Source organism: Antennarius striatus, chromosome 8 (assembly GCF_040054535.1).
Source record: "Antennarius striatus isolate MH-2024 chromosome 8, ASM4005453v1, whole genome shotgun sequence".
NCBI lineage: Eukaryota > Metazoa > Chordata > Actinopteri > Lophiiformes > Antennariidae > Antennarius > Antennarius striatus.
The window spans coordinates 970001-987612 of NC_090783.1; the positions used below are offsets into that span (position 1 = coordinate 970001).

General features: G+C 47.7%; 2 protein-coding genes across 5 annotated transcripts in view; one reads left to right on the forward strand and one right to left on the reverse strand.

Moving 5' to 3' along the window:
• LOC137600011 (homeobox protein Meis1-like) overlaps positions 1 to 6675 on the reverse strand; it is a 12505-nt gene extending 5830 nt beyond the window's left edge. For 2 of the 4 annotated variants that reach the window (XM_068321334.1, XM_068321335.1), the window contains exons 1-8: positions 6330 to 6673; positions 4290 to 4492; positions 3956 to 4097; positions 3688 to 3738; positions 3270 to 3320; positions 3028 to 3168; positions 2673 to 2784; positions 1866 to 2008 (exon numbers count right to left, since the gene is read on the reverse strand). In XM_068321334.1, coding sequence (XP_068177435.1) covers positions 1866 to 2008; positions 2673 to 2784; positions 3028 to 3168; positions 3270 to 3320; positions 3688 to 3738; positions 3956 to 4097; positions 4290 to 4492; positions 6330 to 6341 — 855 coding nt within the window. In that variant the 5' untranslated portion in view covers positions 6342 to 6673. Of the gene's footprint in view, positions 1 to 1865; positions 2009 to 2672; positions 2785 to 3027; positions 3169 to 3269; positions 3321 to 3687; positions 3739 to 3955; positions 4098 to 4289; positions 4493 to 6329 lie in introns of all 4 variants that reach the window. The other 2 variants (XM_068321333.1, XM_068321332.1) reach the window with 2 other exon arrangements.
• Positions 6676 to 8817: 2142 nt separating this feature from the next.
• On the forward strand, positions 8818 to 16644 carry LOC137600570 (sprouty-related, EVH1 domain-containing protein 2-like). Its single transcript, XM_068322272.1, has 6 exons — positions 8818 to 9271; positions 14060 to 14234; positions 14306 to 14474; positions 14699 to 14763; positions 15395 to 15550; positions 15819 to 16644. Exons 1-6 carry the CDS (start codon positions 9246 to 9248, stop codon positions 16509 to 16511), a joined length of 1284 nt encoding a protein of 427 aa, XP_068178373.1. The 5' UTR covers positions 8818 to 9245; the 3' UTR covers positions 16512 to 16644.
• Positions 16645 to 17612: the final 968 nt, after the last annotated feature.

Consider the following 17612-nt stretch of genomic DNA (forward strand, 5'->3'; position numbering starts at 1 on the left):
GGGGGGGTCAACCAAGGCGACCCCCACAGAGAGGCGGGCCCTGAAGCCCCAAGGGGTGCTGTCACAGAGGTAATGGATGATGTTTTCACTGCAGGACGGGGGGGGGGGCGACTCTGATCACAGAGGCTCCATTTGAAGCAGTCAGATGGGGGGGGCGGTGTGTGTGTGTGTGTATGTGTGTGGGGGGGGCGGTGTGTGTGTGTGTGGGGGGGGTGTGTGTGTGTGTGGGGGGGGGGGCGGTGTGTGTGTGTGGGGGGGGGGGGGGGGCGGTGTGTGTGTGTGGGGGGGGGGGGGGGGGGGCTGCTAGCTGGGAGTTATTGAAACATTGTGCAGCCGTCAGAACGACACCAAACACACTCGTCCTCCTTCACAACCAGGATCAGCCAATCGTAGCTGGGGGCGGAGCCACAGGTGTGTGTCACATGATCGGCACCTGAAGGGTGGCTGCTGAGACTTGATCACGTCACGGCTACTAGCTGCTAATGGTATTAGCTGCTAGCTGCTAACGGTACTAGCTGCCAACAGTATTAGCTGCTATCTGCTAACGGTACTAGCTGCTAATGGTATTAGCTGCTAGCTGCTAACAATTTCTAGCCGCTAACGGTACTAGCCGTTCCCAAAGTTGGTCGTTCTTTCTTCACGGATCAAAACGGAATCATTTTGAAGCCAAATCGACGCCGCGGCGCCGTTCGCACGCGTCCAATCAGAGCGCAGGAGCGCTACCTCATCTGTTTTCATTGGGGGGGGGGGGTCAGAGCGTCAGCGAACACGATGCCGCCGCGCTTAATGACCGCCATCAGTCTCGAGTGGCTCAGGCGGTAACGAGGGAGCGCCGCCCGATGACGGACGGAGGCCCGATGGCGGGGTCTGCGTCATGGGGGCGGGGGGGTGTTTGATGTGCGGAGGCGGAGTCAGAGCCAGACTTCCTGTGTGCCGCGGCTCCGGCGAGGCTCTGGCGGCGGCCTCGGCTTCACCCCCGGCTGCAGCGCGGCGGTACACAGCCGCTGATGGATGGATGGAGGTGTCACGGTGACCTCTGACCCTTGATGGGAGCAAGGGGGGAGCGAGGTCAGCGCCGGGGCTTCCTGCTGCCCCATCCCAGAGGGGGCGGAGCCAGCAGCGATCGCTTTGAAGTCCGTCCGCCGCCCCTGTCGTCTCTTCGTTAACCAGGAGCGAGAAACACGAGACGGTGTGTGTGTGTGTGTGTGTGTGTGTGAGTGTGTGTGTGTGTGTGTGTGTGTGAGTGTGTGTGTGTGTGTGTGTGTGTGTGTCTGTGTGTGTGTGTGTGTGTGTGTGTGTGTGTGTGTGTGTGTGTGTGTGTGTGTGTGTGTGTGTGTGTGTGTGTGTAGTTACGAGTCTCAGCTCAGGCTCATAAAAATAAGAATTAACTTTGAGAAAAAAAAATTGAATATTTATAGATGATTTATTAAATTATATTTTTAAATTTTTTTATCTCTATTTTTATGATATATAAATAAATGTATAATTATATATAATTAGGTTTAATGACTCCTAATTATCATTATTATTAATGATTATAATGATTATAATTATTCTCATTTTATTTCTGTGGGTTGTTGATTTATAGGTTTAAGTTAATTTAAATTTTCTTCCTCTGAATGAACAAATATTGACGTTACCACGGCAACAGAATCACGTCTGGTACGTGATTCGGGAACACCTGAAGCCCCGCCTCCTGCTGCTAACGTTAGCCTCCTGCGGCTACCGTGAGCAAGTCTCATCGGCGTGTCGCCTCGACAGCCCACAGGTGGAATACCAGGTACCACAGGGGTCACAGGTCACAACAGCATGCTAACGGCACATAATAACGGCACATGCTAACGGCGCGAGCTAGCGGCTCTCACCGTCAGGTGCTGGAAGAGCCACGCCCTCAGGATGTTGGTGGCCACCTTGGGGAAGATGCCCCTCTTCTTGTTGTGCAGTTTGTCTTTGTCCAGGCTGTCGTCGTCGCTGGGGGGGGACGCCGCGCCGTTGTCCAGGTGGTCACCTGACCCAGAGGACGGACGCCACGTTAGCCACATCACGTCAGGCTACGCTAACACTAACGAGCCTTGAGCTGCGTCCGAAAAAGTGGAAATAATCACTGAAATTACGCTCAGACGCTAAGCTAAGCTAATTAGCCTGAACTTCTGACACGCCCCCCTGATGCCACCCTGGACTCCGCCCACTAATCGATAATCTGAGGGCTCCGATTGACGCCGGATGTTTCCGATCAAACCAGATCGGAGTCCGGTGGAAGCCCCCCAATTATTGAGTAATGGTGGGCGGGGCCCTGGATGGGTGTGGCCCCAGGTGGGCGTGGCCAACCAGATAAAGATTTAAGCAGCCTCGCCCTTCACAAACTGTTTGTATAAAACTTTATTATCCGTGATCCGCCAACAGATCGGTGGGAGGAGTCAGATGATCGAAAGCCAATCAGGCGCTCCGACAGAGATGACATCACAGCGAGGCCAGAGTGGCCAAAAGTGTGTGTGTGTGTGTGTGTGTGTGTGTGTGTGTGTGTGTGTGTGTGTGTGTGTGTGTGTGTGTGTGTGTGTGTGTGTGTGTGTGTGTGTGTGTGTGTGTGTGTCCAGACACATAGAGCTCTCTTTCTTCCAGCCCCCTGGCCCCCCTCCCATCCCCACGCCCCCTCCCCCTGTGGCGTTCCCCACCTTGCTCGCTGCTGTTGTCGCCGCTGTGGGACGTGTGGCCCCCGCTGGACGGCCCCGGCGTCCCGGCCGAGCGGACGGACGCCGCGTCGTCGGGATCTCGGCTCCACGAGACCTGCAGGGAGGAGCACGCTGATGATGTCATCAAACCGAGACGTTCCGTCGGGGACAGACGGAACCGGTTCCAGCCGGGAGTCGGCGCCGCGGGGGCCACCCGCCGCCGCCCGTGTGGTTTCTGATCGCATGACGGGCGGCGACACGCAAACATGTCGTTCCACAGGCGTGTGCCGAGAACCCTGAAGACTTAGGACCTGGACCTGGACCTGGACCTGGACCTGGACCCGGGGGCGGAGCTCACCCGGTCGTTCCCTGAGGACCTCAGGAGGTCGTCGCTGTCGGACTTGTTGCCGTCGGCGGCGTCGATCATGAGATCGATCGGCATCTTCCCTCTGAGGCAGCTGATGTATCGACGGCAGAAGTTATCACACAACTCATGGACCTGTAAACATGTAAACATGTAAACATGTAAACATGTAAACAGTAAACAACACAATAAACACACAAACAAACGTCGAGCGTGACGCTGAAGGACCTGCTGACCTTCTCCAGCTCCAGCAGGTGGAAACGCAGAACCTGGATGGACTGAAGCATCTGGAGGAGAGACGGTCAACACACAAACAACAACAACAAACAACAACAACAAACAACAATTATGATAACGGTAACAATCAAAACAACATCAAAAATAATAATAATAAAACAATAATTACAATAATAACAACAACAACAATAATAACAGTATTAGTAATAATAATTATAGTAAAACGATTCTTACAATAATAATAATAATGATAATAATAGTTTTAATAGTAATAATAATATTAATTCATGTAATAATAATAATAATAATAATAATAATAATAATAACAGTAATAATAGTTTTAACAATTGTTAATAATAATGATAATAGTAATAGTAATAAAAATAAATAATAATAATATTTTTATTATAAACTCACCAGGTTGTCCAGCTCTGGGTGTGATGAGAACAGAGGTCTCTCTGATCGGATCTATAAACAGGAATCATTTGATCATTTTAATGATCTTTAAACAACCACAGCCGTCATTAAACTAATAACCGTCCCGCCGCCGCCCCCCCCAGCCCTGAACACCGCTGTGAGTCCCCGCGGGTGTTTCTAACCACTAATGACATCAGGAGCAGAGCAAACAACTGAACCCACGTTGGCTGCCAGAGGTTTGATCCACAGGTTTTGGTTCCAAACCCACCTGCTTGGAGAAGACGGCGATGTCCTCGTTGAAGGAGTCCGAGGAGCAGACGTCCCCCCCCCCGGCGCCACCGTCCCTCGGCGAGAAGGTGGACAGTTCACATTTCTCAAAGATCAGTGCAAGGAGAGGAAAGAGAGGATGTCTGAGGAGGAGGAGGAGGAGGAGGAGGAGGAGGAGGAGGAGGAGGAGGAGGTGGAGGAGGAGGAGGAGGAGGAGGAGGAGGAGTCGTGAGCTCAGAGGTTCACCATCAGCTTTGGGGTCAGAGGTCAAAGGAACACTGGCGTCTGCATCTGCATCATGTGACCTTGTGTGTCATGTGACCAGCTGCTCATACCCATATATGGCATCCTTGTCCCTCTTGACGGAGTCTCCGGCTGGGGGGCCCACACCGGAGCGGGGGGGCAGGGGGTACTGGTGGGGGGGGTACGGGGCGGCGCCCAGGTGCAACCCCTGCAGTGAGCGGGCGGCGGCGTGGTGGGTTGAGTCTGCATAAGCCCCGCCCACCCCCTCCATCCCATAGTGGGCCAGGTCCTCATACTGGAACACAGAGACGGGTCAAGTGTGACCTTTGACCCCTAAGGTGAGGGACGGCTAAGAATGATGACTCGGGGTTTTTAACAGCGTTTATGATGTCACAACTAAAACAGATGACATCATCAGAGACACAAATCAAGACGTGGGTGGAGTCACGGGGCGTGTTGCTAGGCAACAGGTGTTTCTGTGTTTAGAACCATCCTCATGTTTTAGCCTCAAAAACCTGTGAGTATTTAAACATAATTATTTACAACTTTTAAAGCAAATCTGTGATTAAAAATATTAAAATTTAAGTCTGTCAATAATGAAAAGCACAAATTATTATTTACTTTATTAAAACTAACGGGAATTTAAAAAAGTCTAATTTTCAATTAAAAAGTTTATTTATTAACTTGTTAAAATTAAATAAATAAAAGAACAAAATAACCTCCAGCAGCGTGGAGACATCAAAGACCCACAGCCACGATAGTGATCAATCAGATCAATCAGATCAATCAGATCAATCAACCCGTTTAGGATCAATCATTATATCTTAGGAAACATTCAGACGGCAGAAAACGTTACAAAAATAAACATTACAAAAATAACGACACAAAATTAAAGGAATATTTTAAAACATGATGCAGTAAAAAAATGAATATTATAAAAACAGATTCTAAACTTTTCCTTCGTTAATTTAAATAATAATATGAATAAATTATTATTATTTATGAATTTAAAAAAATGTTTCTTCCTAAAATAAAGAAAAATAAAAAGTGAGTGATTTCTGACAGATTTTGAGGAAAATACCTTTAAAACTTTGACAAAGTTAAAAAGTTTTTAAATACGTGTTTATGGTTTTTTATGGGTCATGAATTACAGTAATTAATGACGTAATTTCTAAAACAAAAACAAGATTTTTTTTGACTGATGCCGTTTGTCTCCACGTGTAAATAAAAATGCATATCCAATAATCGGTGATCAATAACCGGATCAGCTTTGAAGGATTGACGTTTTTTCTGTGTTTCACTGACTTTGATTAAAAAACATCCAAAGAGCCGAACCGGTTCAAAGAGGCTCGTTAATCTTTCTGATCAGCGATCAATACAAACGTTAACTTTAATGAACTGTTCACCGTAAACTGAAAAAAAAAGTTCAGTTTACGGATAAATAACTTTTGGTTGTGACGTCAGACTCTTCAACCGAGTTTTTATTCTCTGCAGATTAACGTCCAAACTTTCCAGCCTTAAAACCCAGAGAGAATTATATTTAAATTAAATATAAAGTTTGTTAATTTATTGAAAAAGAAGTCAAATCAAATTCAAAGGTGGAAAAAGAGTTTTAATCATTTCACACTTTTGAACTAAATAGTTGTAATTCTTTCAAAAATGAACGGAAAATGACTTTAAAAGGAGAAAAATCTTTAATTTTCAGCTTTTATAGTAATTTTAGAAATTAATCTCCTACAGTCAATATTGATTTTTTTAAAAAATTGGTTCTCAAAATCGATTAAGGTTTGGTCGCTGCTTCGGTAAAAATTCATCTCCGTTTTAGAAAAGTAAAAGTTTTTCTGTAAATCTGAAAATGTGAATTAAAACTTTATGTTAAAACACTTTTTAAACGAGCGACAGAAGTTTAATCTTCACTGAACAAGGAGCTGGATTAATATTATTATTAGTTAATCCACTTTACAGGTTAAATGTCGGCTTTAAAACGTAGTTTCTAAATAATTGACTTATTAAAATATAAAATCTCTCATTTATTGGGGAAAAAAACTTTCCATAAATTTAATTTAACTTTATTTTTAAAATTCATCAAACTTGAGAAAAACCTTCAAACCATAAAGTTGATTTTTACGCACCCGTTGCGCCATCGGTTCCGTCTCCCGGTACCGGAGCGTCGGTCGGTTCAGCCGGTGTGGAGCCGCCGCGGTGGAGCCCCCGGTGCTCGGCTCCCCGCTCCGGGACCGACCGGCGGCGGCGCTCCGGCGGCGGCAGCCCGGTGGTCGGAGTCCCGCTCCCGGCCTGCGGCCCCGGACCGGAACCGATCCGCTCCTGTGTGTGTGTGTGTGTGTGTGTGTGTGTGTGTGTGTGTGTGTGTGTGTGTGTGTGTGTGTGTGTGTGTGTGTGTGTGTGTGTGTGTGATGGGGGGGTCCCGCTCAGAACCGGGCCGGGAGACGCTGTTCGTGCGCGGAGGTGCGTTCGAGTCCCCGTCGCTGCTCCGCCGGAGCGGGTTCCTCCTCCCGCAGAGCGGCCGGTCGGGGAGGGGGGGGGGGTGACGGAGTGTGAGTGTGTGTGTGTGGGGGGGGTACTCCTTCCTCTTAAAGGAGCAGAGGCTCGCCGCGCGTTCCCGTGCACGCGCGCACGCGCGTAGAACAGCACTTCCGGCTGGAGTTTCTGCGACTTCAGTTACATTTTAAAAATTTTATTTTCTCGTGGAATTCCTTCATAAACAGGGTCACGTGGGTCACGTGACACGAGGGCAGAATGGCAGCCCTTCAAAGTAAAAGCACAGCTGGACCCCCCACCCCCCCACCAAGCTTTACTGCGTGGTAATAAGGCTGTGGTCGTTTGATTAAGTGCAAATGTGTTAGTTTGTGTGTCTGCAGGCTGGGGGGTGGGGAGTGGGGGGGGCATTACGTCACACTGCGCCTGCGTGTTGTTCAGCTAAATATAGTTTAACAGCATGTTGGGTTTATGTTGTGTTTATGTGCTGCACGTGTTTGTACTGTATGTGCCCCCCCCATACCCCACTACCCCCCCTCCACAATGCACACAGAGTTCCCCCAGAAACCTGATCCAGATCCAGCTTCTGGTTTCTGTGTGTGTGTGTGTGTGTGTGTTTTCATGTAAATAGAGGGAAAAAAATCACTTTTTATTGTAAGAATTAATTTAATTTAAGTGACAGAAAAAATGTTAATATTATAAAATGTCATTTTGGACACTCGTCAATTGTTTCTATACTTAAATATTCTGTGAAGAAAGTTCTTCTGACTTCTGGATGTCTGGCGCCACCTCGTGGTTGGACTCTGTCCTCCCGGTAACCGGTGTTCCCGGTAAAAAAAACACAACAACAAAAAAACAAAAACAAAAGAAAACAAACACTGATTCATTGTTGGGATTTATGACGTTTTAAAAGTGGTTCGATTTCAACTTTTATGATCCAAAACAATTTGAAATGCTTGAAAAGTATAAATAAAGTTAAACTGACGATTGAATCAAACGCTCCTCTGTCTCCATGGAGACGGAAACCAAGTTTTAGTCCATAAAAACTGACCAACTGAAAACAAACTCCAGTGATGTTGAGTTCATTTTGAATGAATTGACCTTTTAGGAATAATATTTGATTTTTGAAAAGGATTTTGCTTTAATTTAAAGGTTTATTTGGTTTGAATTTATGGTTTTTAAATTTAACAACACATTAATCATCAATTTTTGTCTTTTGATGACATAAAGACATAAACCAAGTATCGCAGCTCATAAATCGTTTCCTTTCAATGAAAACATTTGGGACGTTTTATTTTCTGCTCGCTGGAGGCAGCGTCCTCCAGTGGCCGCGCCGCGTATTACATTAAAAAAGGAAGTCAAATAAATAGAAATAAATGAAAGTTACACAGAAGCAAACATCAGATTTACTTAGAACTGGATTCATTAAAGTTATTGATCTCCTAGTGAAAGTAAAAGCCGGTTTTCACCTCTTCATTCAGGGGAGTCTGGAGGTTCAGTGGAACAGGATCTGAAAAGAAAAGTATAAGGAAAGAAATATCAGAAAAGAATGAGAGAAAAGAAAAGAGCAGAAAAAGAAAAAAGAAAAGTAAAGAAAGGGATTAATTCACATTTAAAGGAGGTTTTTCAATCCAGACTTGGATTCTTTTTACCAATCAAGCAATAGGGTTGTTTTTTTTATGGTAAAATTAAAAAAAAAATCAATCAAAACTATAAATAAAATAAGTTAAAAAAATTTTCACTCCAGTTAAATGAAATTATTCGTCAGTTGAAAACAAGTTAGGAAATTATGTTGGTGCATCCAAATAAATATTAGCAGCAAAGGAGAAGATCGTGTTTCTGTGATTTATTAACAGTTATAATAAAACTACTGAACGGACCAATCAGGTGCTTCTGATCGATACCTTTATTTATTTTGTGAACAGTTAATATTTGTGATTTATTTACATGAAATTGATGTTAGATGAGGTCAGACTTACAACTGAGACAAACGCTCTTCTTTTCGTCACTATTATTACACGGTAGCAGCACGTGACTCTGCGGTCCTTCGGGTCTGACGTCACCGCTCGCCGCTCGCCTCGCGCGCACCGGATCCATCATGGAGTAAAGAAGAGATGGGGCTCGACCGGGGGCACCCGCACCGACACCTGCCCGCCGCTGCCGCTCACCGGATCCCACCCCGGACCGGCGGGGGAGTTCGTGGAGGAGGCGGTGAAGGAGGAGGAGGAGGAAGAAACGGCGTAGGAGGAGGCGGCGGCGGAGGAGAACCGGACGCACCTTGGAGGGATGTGATCCGGTAACGGAGGAGCGACAGAAGCCGAAGAAGAAAAACACCAACCGTCGAGATTTCGGAACCGAACGCATCCGCCGCTGCCGCTGCCGCTGCCGCTGCCGCTGCCGCTCCGCTGCCGCTGCCGCTGCCGCTCCGCCTGCCGCTGCCGCTGCCGCTCCGCCTGCCGCTGCCGCTGCCGCTGCCGCTCCGCCTGCCGCTGAGGCGACATGACGCCGCACCGCGCGGGAGCTGATTATCACCGGGGGTGAAACGAACCAAAATGAGCGAGGACACGCGCCCAGACGCGTAAGTACCCCCCCCCACGCCCGACCCCCCCACTGTACCCTAATAGCACCTCTGGTCTCTATCATCATCCTGTCATCACCACCGGCGCCTGCGCGTTGCCGCGCGCGCCACAGCGTTGCGTATCGATCACGTCGGCCCCCGGATTTGGGTCGATTTGGGGGTGCTGCCCCCCCACCCCCACCCCTCCTCCTCTTCCTCACCTCACATGTTGTCTTTCATTCATGAAAGCGAGGAGGAAGACGGTGGAGATGAGGTCACAGGAAGTTGTGAGTCATCATCGCCGCGGCGACAGGTGGTCGTTGGTTCAACCGGCGCCCCCCCCCCACGTGGAGGCCCACCCACCCCGGGATGAAGACGCCGTCATCATCTTCTTCAGATCAATCTGTAGCTGATTGGTCCGTTGTTGGAGGCGGTTCCTACTCCGACCCAGACGATCCATCGGCCGCCGTCACCACCGCGCTGATCGGGAGCATCAGCAGGATTCTGGATGTTCATTGGCTGCTGAGCCCCCGCCCCCGCCCAGGTGGCTTTATCTGGGGGCGCAAACTGATGCCCCGGAATCAGAGTGATCAATAACACCAGAGAGGGGGGTGGGGGGGTGGAAGTGACATTGGGAAAAGGTCAACCAGAGGTCAGGGGTGGGGCTTCAGGTCTGGTTCTGATCCAGAGGTTGTGAAAGTTGTTGTTTTGTTGGTCAACAAACAGGAAGAGTTTAAGAGTGTGTGTGTGTGTGTGTGTGTGTGTGTGTGTGTGTGTGTGTGTGTGTGTGTGTGTGTGTGTGTGTGTGTGTGTGTGTGTGTGTGTGTGTGTGTCATTGCTCTCTGCAGTCAAATGCAGTGATGACTCATGCTAGATGCACACACACACACACACACACACACACACACACACACACACACACACACACACACACACACACACACACACAATTCCCATCTGTTTGACAGGCAGGCTGAATCACACGACGAGGGGAAGCAATCTGTGTGTGTGTGTGTGTGTGTGTGTGTGTGTGTGTGTGTGTGTGTGTGTGTGTGTGTGGCTGCAGGCGATACAGGCTCCTGTTCCATTGGCCGTTCTTCTTCTAGGTTTTCCTCAGATCGCCCATCTCCATCTGAGAAGGACGGGTTGGTTGTTTGGATGGTTTGTTGGTTGGTTGGTTGGCTGGTTGTTTGGTAGATTGGTTGTTTGGTGGATTGGTTGTTTGGTGGATTGAGTGGTTGGATGGTTTGTCGGTGGGTGGGTTGGTTTTGGGTCTGGCACCAGGGAAGCTCCTACCTGTGCACCTGGTGGCTGGGCTGAGGTGGGCGGGGTCCAGTGGTTGGTTCTGGTCCGTGCTGGTCGTCGTAGAAACCGCGACAACAACCTCCAGACGTTTTTACCCATCTTGCTGCTGGATGTGGAGCAAAGACGGAGATCGGGGGTGTACCCACAGATAAACGTCCTACGCTGAAGACAGGTTGACTCTTGACTATTTAATTCTTCTACTTTTGATCTCTATTAGACTCCTGAGGTCTGTGTGTTTCTATATTTCTGTTTCGCCCGGTCTCCGTTTGTGTCGTCCTCCTCTGGTTGTCCATGAAACCCAGTTTATGTACAATGACAAGAAAATTCATTCATTCATGCCTTGATTTACATTTCACCTCTCATCCAGAAGAGGGAGATACTCCGAGCACGACGCCGGTGCCCCGCGTAGCCACACGACAGACAAACAATCACACACACACACACACACACACACACACACACACACACACACACACACACACACACACACACACACACACACACACACACACACACACACACACACACACCTACGGACAATTTGGAACCAACCAACTCACCTAAAGTTCTTGTTTCTGGAGGTGGGAGGAAGCTGGAGAACCTGGAGAGAACTCATGCAGACATGAGAACATACAAACTCCACACAGAAGGGACTCGAACCCAGAACCAGCTATAACCACTGCCCCACTGTGTCATTTGTTATTACATTTCTATGAATGGAGTGAATGGACTTTAGTCACTGAAGAGTTACTGAATGTTCTGTCCGTCCGTCCAAACGTCTCCACAACCGTTCAGATAGAAAGATGGAACCAAAAGCACGTGACTCAGGCAGCAACGGGGATGAAGATGAGATGATGATCTTGACCTTGAGAAAACTAGGTCAAGGTCAAATTTCAACTTTTGTACACTCAGGAACCGGATAAGATAGAAAGACGAGGGAGAAGGCCCGTGTGAGTAAGACTGTAGATCAATGACAGTAGGTCAGAGCACTAGCTTTGATCTTTGACCTATGCAAGTAGGTCAGGGTAAAATTTTGAATTCAGGGGTGTCGCGGGATGTTGCAGACTGTGACTGCCTTGTTGCTTCTGCAGACACCTCCCAAGGGGGCTAAACGACGGGTTCATAACGGTTTGATTTGATCTCCTGAGGACTCCTCCAGCTGTCACACCTGCTCCACATGTGGAATGTTGTCCTGACTGGTGGTGTTTTGTTTCACGCTGGGGTGATTGGAGACGGCGCAGCAGCTGAGACCCCAGCGAGCCGTCCTCACCCGATGGGCTCTAGTCCAGGTGTTGGTTTTTGCATCGCAGCACGCCACAGACGGGATTTTGCAAAAGCCCCTTGTCGGCGCCCATGACAAACAGCTTGTCGTTACTCACTGCAGCGCCAAGGTTCATGTGACGGGTCGACATGGGGGGTGGTTCATGCCACGTATTGGTCGTCGGGTCGTAGGCCTCAACGCTTCTTAAATCATGGCCATCGTAGCCCCCGAGCTGTGAGAACAAAATAAAGTAGTCATGTGAGTGTTCGGGTTCAGATCAGAGTGAACATAGTGTGAAGCGTGCTAAGAAACCTTCAGATTGTGAACACAGCATGCGTAACGCCAACTGGACACCAACCAGAGGACGTTGTCATCCTGTCAGCTCTACTAGATCCAATCAGGTGCTGGCCTCAGTCCAGGTTAGTTCTTCATTTACTCACCGCAAAGATTCGGTTGTCGTACAAAACGACGCCTAATCCATAGCGTTTGGTGCTCATGTTGGAGAAACTCGTCCACTGGTTGAACTCTGGACTATAAAATTCACAACTTTGAAGGACTCCATACCCGTCATGACCACCACAAACGTACATCTGGACAGAAAAGGAGGAAAAAGGAAAGTCAGTCAACAAAAATCACTGTTCTTGGCTTAAGTGCCAGGAAAGTTGACTTTTCTCTCAATTCCCATTTTCTACTCTACTTTCTTTTCTATAATTGAAGACTTATTTGTACAAATATGGAATAACTTCCAAATAAACAGGGAACTCAGTGCACCCATGTTTCCTGCCAGCATCAGAACAACTCCAGAACTATTTCCACCTGCTCTGTACCTTCACTCACCTTATTGAACGCTGCACAACCAAAAGCCTTTCTGGCATCGTTCATGGGTGCAGTGAGACTCCATTGGTCCGTCTCAGGTCTGTAGCGCTCTGCGCTCCTCAGGTCAAGTCTCCCATCTTCACCTCCGAACGCATAAATATAACCATCCAAACAAGCAACGCCCACACCGGAGCGGCGGTGGTTCATGGCTGCTGCTTTAAGCCAAATGCGCCTTTTCACATCAAATTTGCGCACGTTTCTCAAAATCTTCTCTTCATCATCATGCCCACCAATGCAGTAGATGAACCCATCGTGGTAGAGAGTGCTCAGCTGAGTCCAGTATTTCAGAGTATCTCAGAGTCCATTACGAGCAAATGAAGGCAGCAGTCAACAGTCTGTGGAGTCTGTCTCCATAGCAACGGTGAACAACAAACGGCAGCGACATGGAGTGGCTAATTTTGGATTTCTGACATCAAAAACTAATGGCTGGAGTTTGTTTATTTGAGGTGAACTCGAGGGCAGAGCCAGACTCTGGAGGGCAGAGCCAGACTCTGGAGGGCAGAGCCAGACTCTGGAGGGCAGAGCCAGACTCTGGAGGGCAGAGCCAGACTCTGGAGGGCAGAGCCAGACTCTGGAGGGCAGAGCCAGACTCTGGAGGGCAGAGCCAGACTCTGGAGGGCAGAGCCAGACTCTGAACCCAAATGTTCAGTTGTTGGATTTCCGTGCTAACATTGTGTTTGAGCATAAGGGGGGCACTGGGACGCTTGGTACCAGAAAACCCGGGGTCACAGATCAATGATTAACTTTGTAGACGTATCAGCTGATATACGGTCAATAGTTGTCGACATTTGACTAAAGAGAGGAGCTGCGCTGTGAATTGACCACCATCAGGTGGTGTGTATGATCAGGGCGTGTTGGAATATGCTGCTGACCTGGGAGCTCCAAACTGACCTCATTGAACAGTGACCTCTAGCTCGCACTGGAGCGACTGGGATGACGATCACAACCTCTAAATTTGAGAACATGTTTCTTGGCCAAAAAAGGGTAGAAAGCCCACTCCGAGCAGGAGGAGAGTCCAAAAAAAGACTGGGGACTGCTGCCTAAAACCATGATCACTGGCCACACCTGATCGTTATAAAAGCACAATCATTATCCATACCCCAACCCCAACCACCCCCTCCTCTCTGTTCCGAAAAAATCATTTTCCGTACAGCCAAACATATACTGCCATCACGAAAATATAGTTTCAGTTTTCAGTTTTTCATAGTTTTCAGTCTTGATACGTCTTACCTGCGACAAAGACTGCAGTTAAGTCATGTGTGTGCGTGTGACCCGTGTTTACATATACAAACAGCACGGAGGTCGTTAAACCTCAGGCGTTCAGTTAACAGGTCAGGTATTAACTCTTCTTCTGTGGTGGTTTGCAGTGACAGCTTCATTGTGCGCGTCAAAGCCGTGGTGATGACCAGAGATGATTCGAGTGGCGGCTGGTTGGCTCAGGACGGGTGCCTGAGCAGGGTGGGCGTGTGCCGGCTGCTGCCGACCGAACTCCTGGGGCGCAACACCTTCCTCATCCACGGAGAACGGCTCAAAGACAAGCAGGTAGATGTTGCGGGGTTTCAGGTTCAGGTGTTCCATGCAGGTGAGTCACTTCTATCTGTGGTCTGCGCCAGGTGATCCTGGAATGCTTCCTGAAGAAGGACCTGGTCTACATGAAGGCCACGCCAACCTTCCACCACTGGAAAGTGGACAACCGGAAGTGTGGTCTAACTTTCCAGAGTCCATCTGATGCCAGAGCCTTTGACCGGGGGGTCAGGAAGGCACTGGAGGACCTGACGGAAGGTAACGCATAATGATTTTGAGAGATGCTCGAGCTTGATTCCCATTCACTGAAATCAATGAGGTAAAAGTTGGGAAAGTTAGATGTAGTCTTTGTCCCGCTTTTGGAAAGTTTCGGAATCAAAAAATATCGCAATCCACGTAGATAGAATTGGTTTCTTATCGGCTTCATTTTCCATGTGGTTGTGACTTTGATTCTTGCCGTGCCCACCGACCCTGTCCTCCAGGGTCGACCACGTCTTCGTCAACGCTGCAGAATGAGGCGGAGCTCGGCGATGATGACGTCTTCACGGTGAGAAACTCGTCACTCTCCTGGTATATACAGTGTATGGATGTCTGTGTAGGTTCTCGTTTATCCAGATCATAGTTATCCAAGATTGTTTAAGTCAATCCACTAGACTGAGTTAAACAAGACGTTTCTTGAAGAGCACTGACCACACCTCACAGGGTTAAGAAGCTGAGACAAGACCAGCCACCACTAGAATGAAGAAGCCTCTTGAATGAAAGGTGAAACGTCTTCAAGAAACATTTTAAACCCTTTAGCTATGGTGCTAGCGCCTACACTATAAGCTGGCAAATTTGGGTATGTCCAACAAATAAGAGCATTCTTTCTTTGGGTTCACAACAAATTTACCAAAGAATATTTCACTGATTATTAAATGCAAAAAACACATTTTATAATGCGACAAACAGTAAAAAAAAACAAAAACGCACAATCCCTTTAAAGAATGGTTCTAGTTGATGGGAAGTTATGGACAGGTGAGACTCATTGAGGCAGTCAGGAAGACAGGAAGAATGAGGTGAGAACTTAGAGGTAGCCAACCTAAGGCACAACATGCTCTCAGAGTGCCTTTGATCGCATCATAGATTGGGGCGTGGCCAGTGACCTACTATACCCGGATGTCCTCCTCTCTGACCCGCAGACCGCCACAGATAGCTCGTCCAACTCGTCCCAGAGGAGAGAACAAACGATGCACACATTGGCCCCGCCCAATTTCTGCGAGGCTCGTCGGCACCACTGCATTCTGGGACATTTCTACGAGCAGCACCGTCCCTCTGAACACTACTTCCTCGACCAGGTGAGTATGGTCCCATTGGAGTCCTTTCCCATCAGAACTGGCAAGCCTCTTGGGCAACTCGCTGTTCTGATTGGTTAAGGGATGGTACTTGTTGCACATCCATGGTAAGCTGGTGGCAGTTTCAAGCATGTTTTATGTGCAACACACAACCAGGGGTAAAAATTATAGCTGGTAGCAGATGTTACCTTCCATGCGACAGGCGGGCTTCGTGATTTCTGTTGCCATGAGATACCCCCAATTTACGAGTTCTCATCTCCTCCGTCTGCAGGCGGTGCACGTGTTCCCTCGCCACGCCCACTTTCAGGTGGTGGAGGAGGAGATTGTACGCATCAACCCCTGCGAGCGAACCTGGCTCACTGGCTACGAGGATTACCGCCATGCCAACTCAACGCAAGACAAACTCAACCAGCCAGGCAACTTGCACACCTATGTACACTTTGCTAAAAGTGAGCCACTCAAACACAGCTACTCCTACCCGTACCCGGTGGGCTGTGATCTGCAGCGAGGGTGTAGCAGCAAAACCGGCTGCCTGGAGCCAGGTGGCGCTAACAGAGCCGTGGTCACGGTGCAACCCAAAGGCGTGCAGCCCCAAGGCAAGTGTCAGAAGGGCGACGGCGAGCGTTCACGCTGCGTTTACTGCCAGGACATATTCAGCCAAGAGGAAAATAGGCCGGGTTGCTGCCAGGAAGCACCGGACCCCATTCACACCTGCATCAGACGGGTCAGCTTCATATGGTGCGCAGACAGCCTGCTGTATCACTGCATGTCGGACCCGGAGGGGGACTACTCAGACCCGTGTTCCTGTGACACCAGCGACGAGCGCTTCTGCCTGCGCTGGACGGCGCTCGTGGGGCTTTCTCTGCTGGTGCCCTGCATGTGCTGCTACGCCCCCCTCAGGGCGTTCTACCACTGCGGCATAGCGTGCCACTGCTGTGGCGGGAAACACAAGGCGGTGGGCTGAGGTGGGACAGACTCACCCTCCCCTCCCCCGCGGGGAACGGAGATGAGATAATGGAGGAGACGGGAAACGGAGCCAGCTGTGATCTTTATTATTGTTATTTGTCTCAATTATGATTTTCAGGAGAATGTGACACCACAGAGGGTAAAGGGTGTGGATACAGTATATGCAATATATATATATATATATATATATATATATATATATATATATATATATATATATATATATAAACACATGTGTACACACACACATATATATTGTATATATACACATACATATACTTATATACACATCTGTGTGTGTGTATATATATATATACATATGTGTGTATGTGCAAGCAAACCTTGGTTTTTGAACGCTTTGGACATCGAACAAATCGGAATGGACCAAAAAATTCAGAATTTTTTTGTCTTAGAAGTCAAACAAAATTTGGAAGTCAAACACAAAACAAATGCCTTTTCTCGCCGCCAAGCGCGAGAAAAGGCGAAAAGTTGAGAGAAAACGTGACGGTAATGTGCTTTTTATTTTAGTTTACTGTATTCAATAATTTTTCACTTAATTTGCGTTCCATTGCCTACGGTACGAGTTACAGTACCATAAACTTCTGTCCAAAAGATGACAGTAACTCGTACCTCAGGCTAACCTGATTATGTCCATGTTTTTTTTTTCTTTCTCGCGTTTGCGTCTTTCTTTTACATTTCTTTGATATTTCATTACTACACGATTTGATGCATAAATGACATCATGAAATAACATATTATGTTGAAAAGAGGTAGTTTTCTAGTGTCCTGGAACAGATTAAGACCATTTACATTATTTGTAATGGGAAAAATGTGTTTGGAATTCGAACAAATCGCTATTCGAACAGCCTTCAGGAACGAATTGTGGTCGGAAACCGAGGTTCGCCTGTATGTATACATACAGTACATGTGTGTATGTAAATATACACTTATGTGTATGTGTATGTATATATACATATATATTTGTATATAAACACGTGAACATATACTTATATGCACATATATGTGTGCATATGTATATGTGTGTGTGTGTGTATATATACTGTATATACGCATACATAAAAGGAGCAAGAGATGTAAT

What these genes read in the sequence shown, in the direction of transcription:
- LOC137600570 (XM_068322272.1), top strand. Translation starts at nt 9,246, where the DNA reads ATGAGCGAGGACACGCGCCCAGACGC. An exon ending in GAGGACACGCGCCCAGACGC is followed by an intron (nt 9,272 to 14,059) that starts GTAAGTACCCCC and finishes GGTGGTTTGCAG; the next exon opens with TGACAGCTTCATTGTGCGCG. An exon ending in ACTGGAGGACCTGACGGAAG is followed by an intron (nt 14,475 to 14,698) that starts GTAACGCATAAT and finishes CCTGTCCTCCAG; the next exon opens with GGTCGACCACGTCTTCGTCA.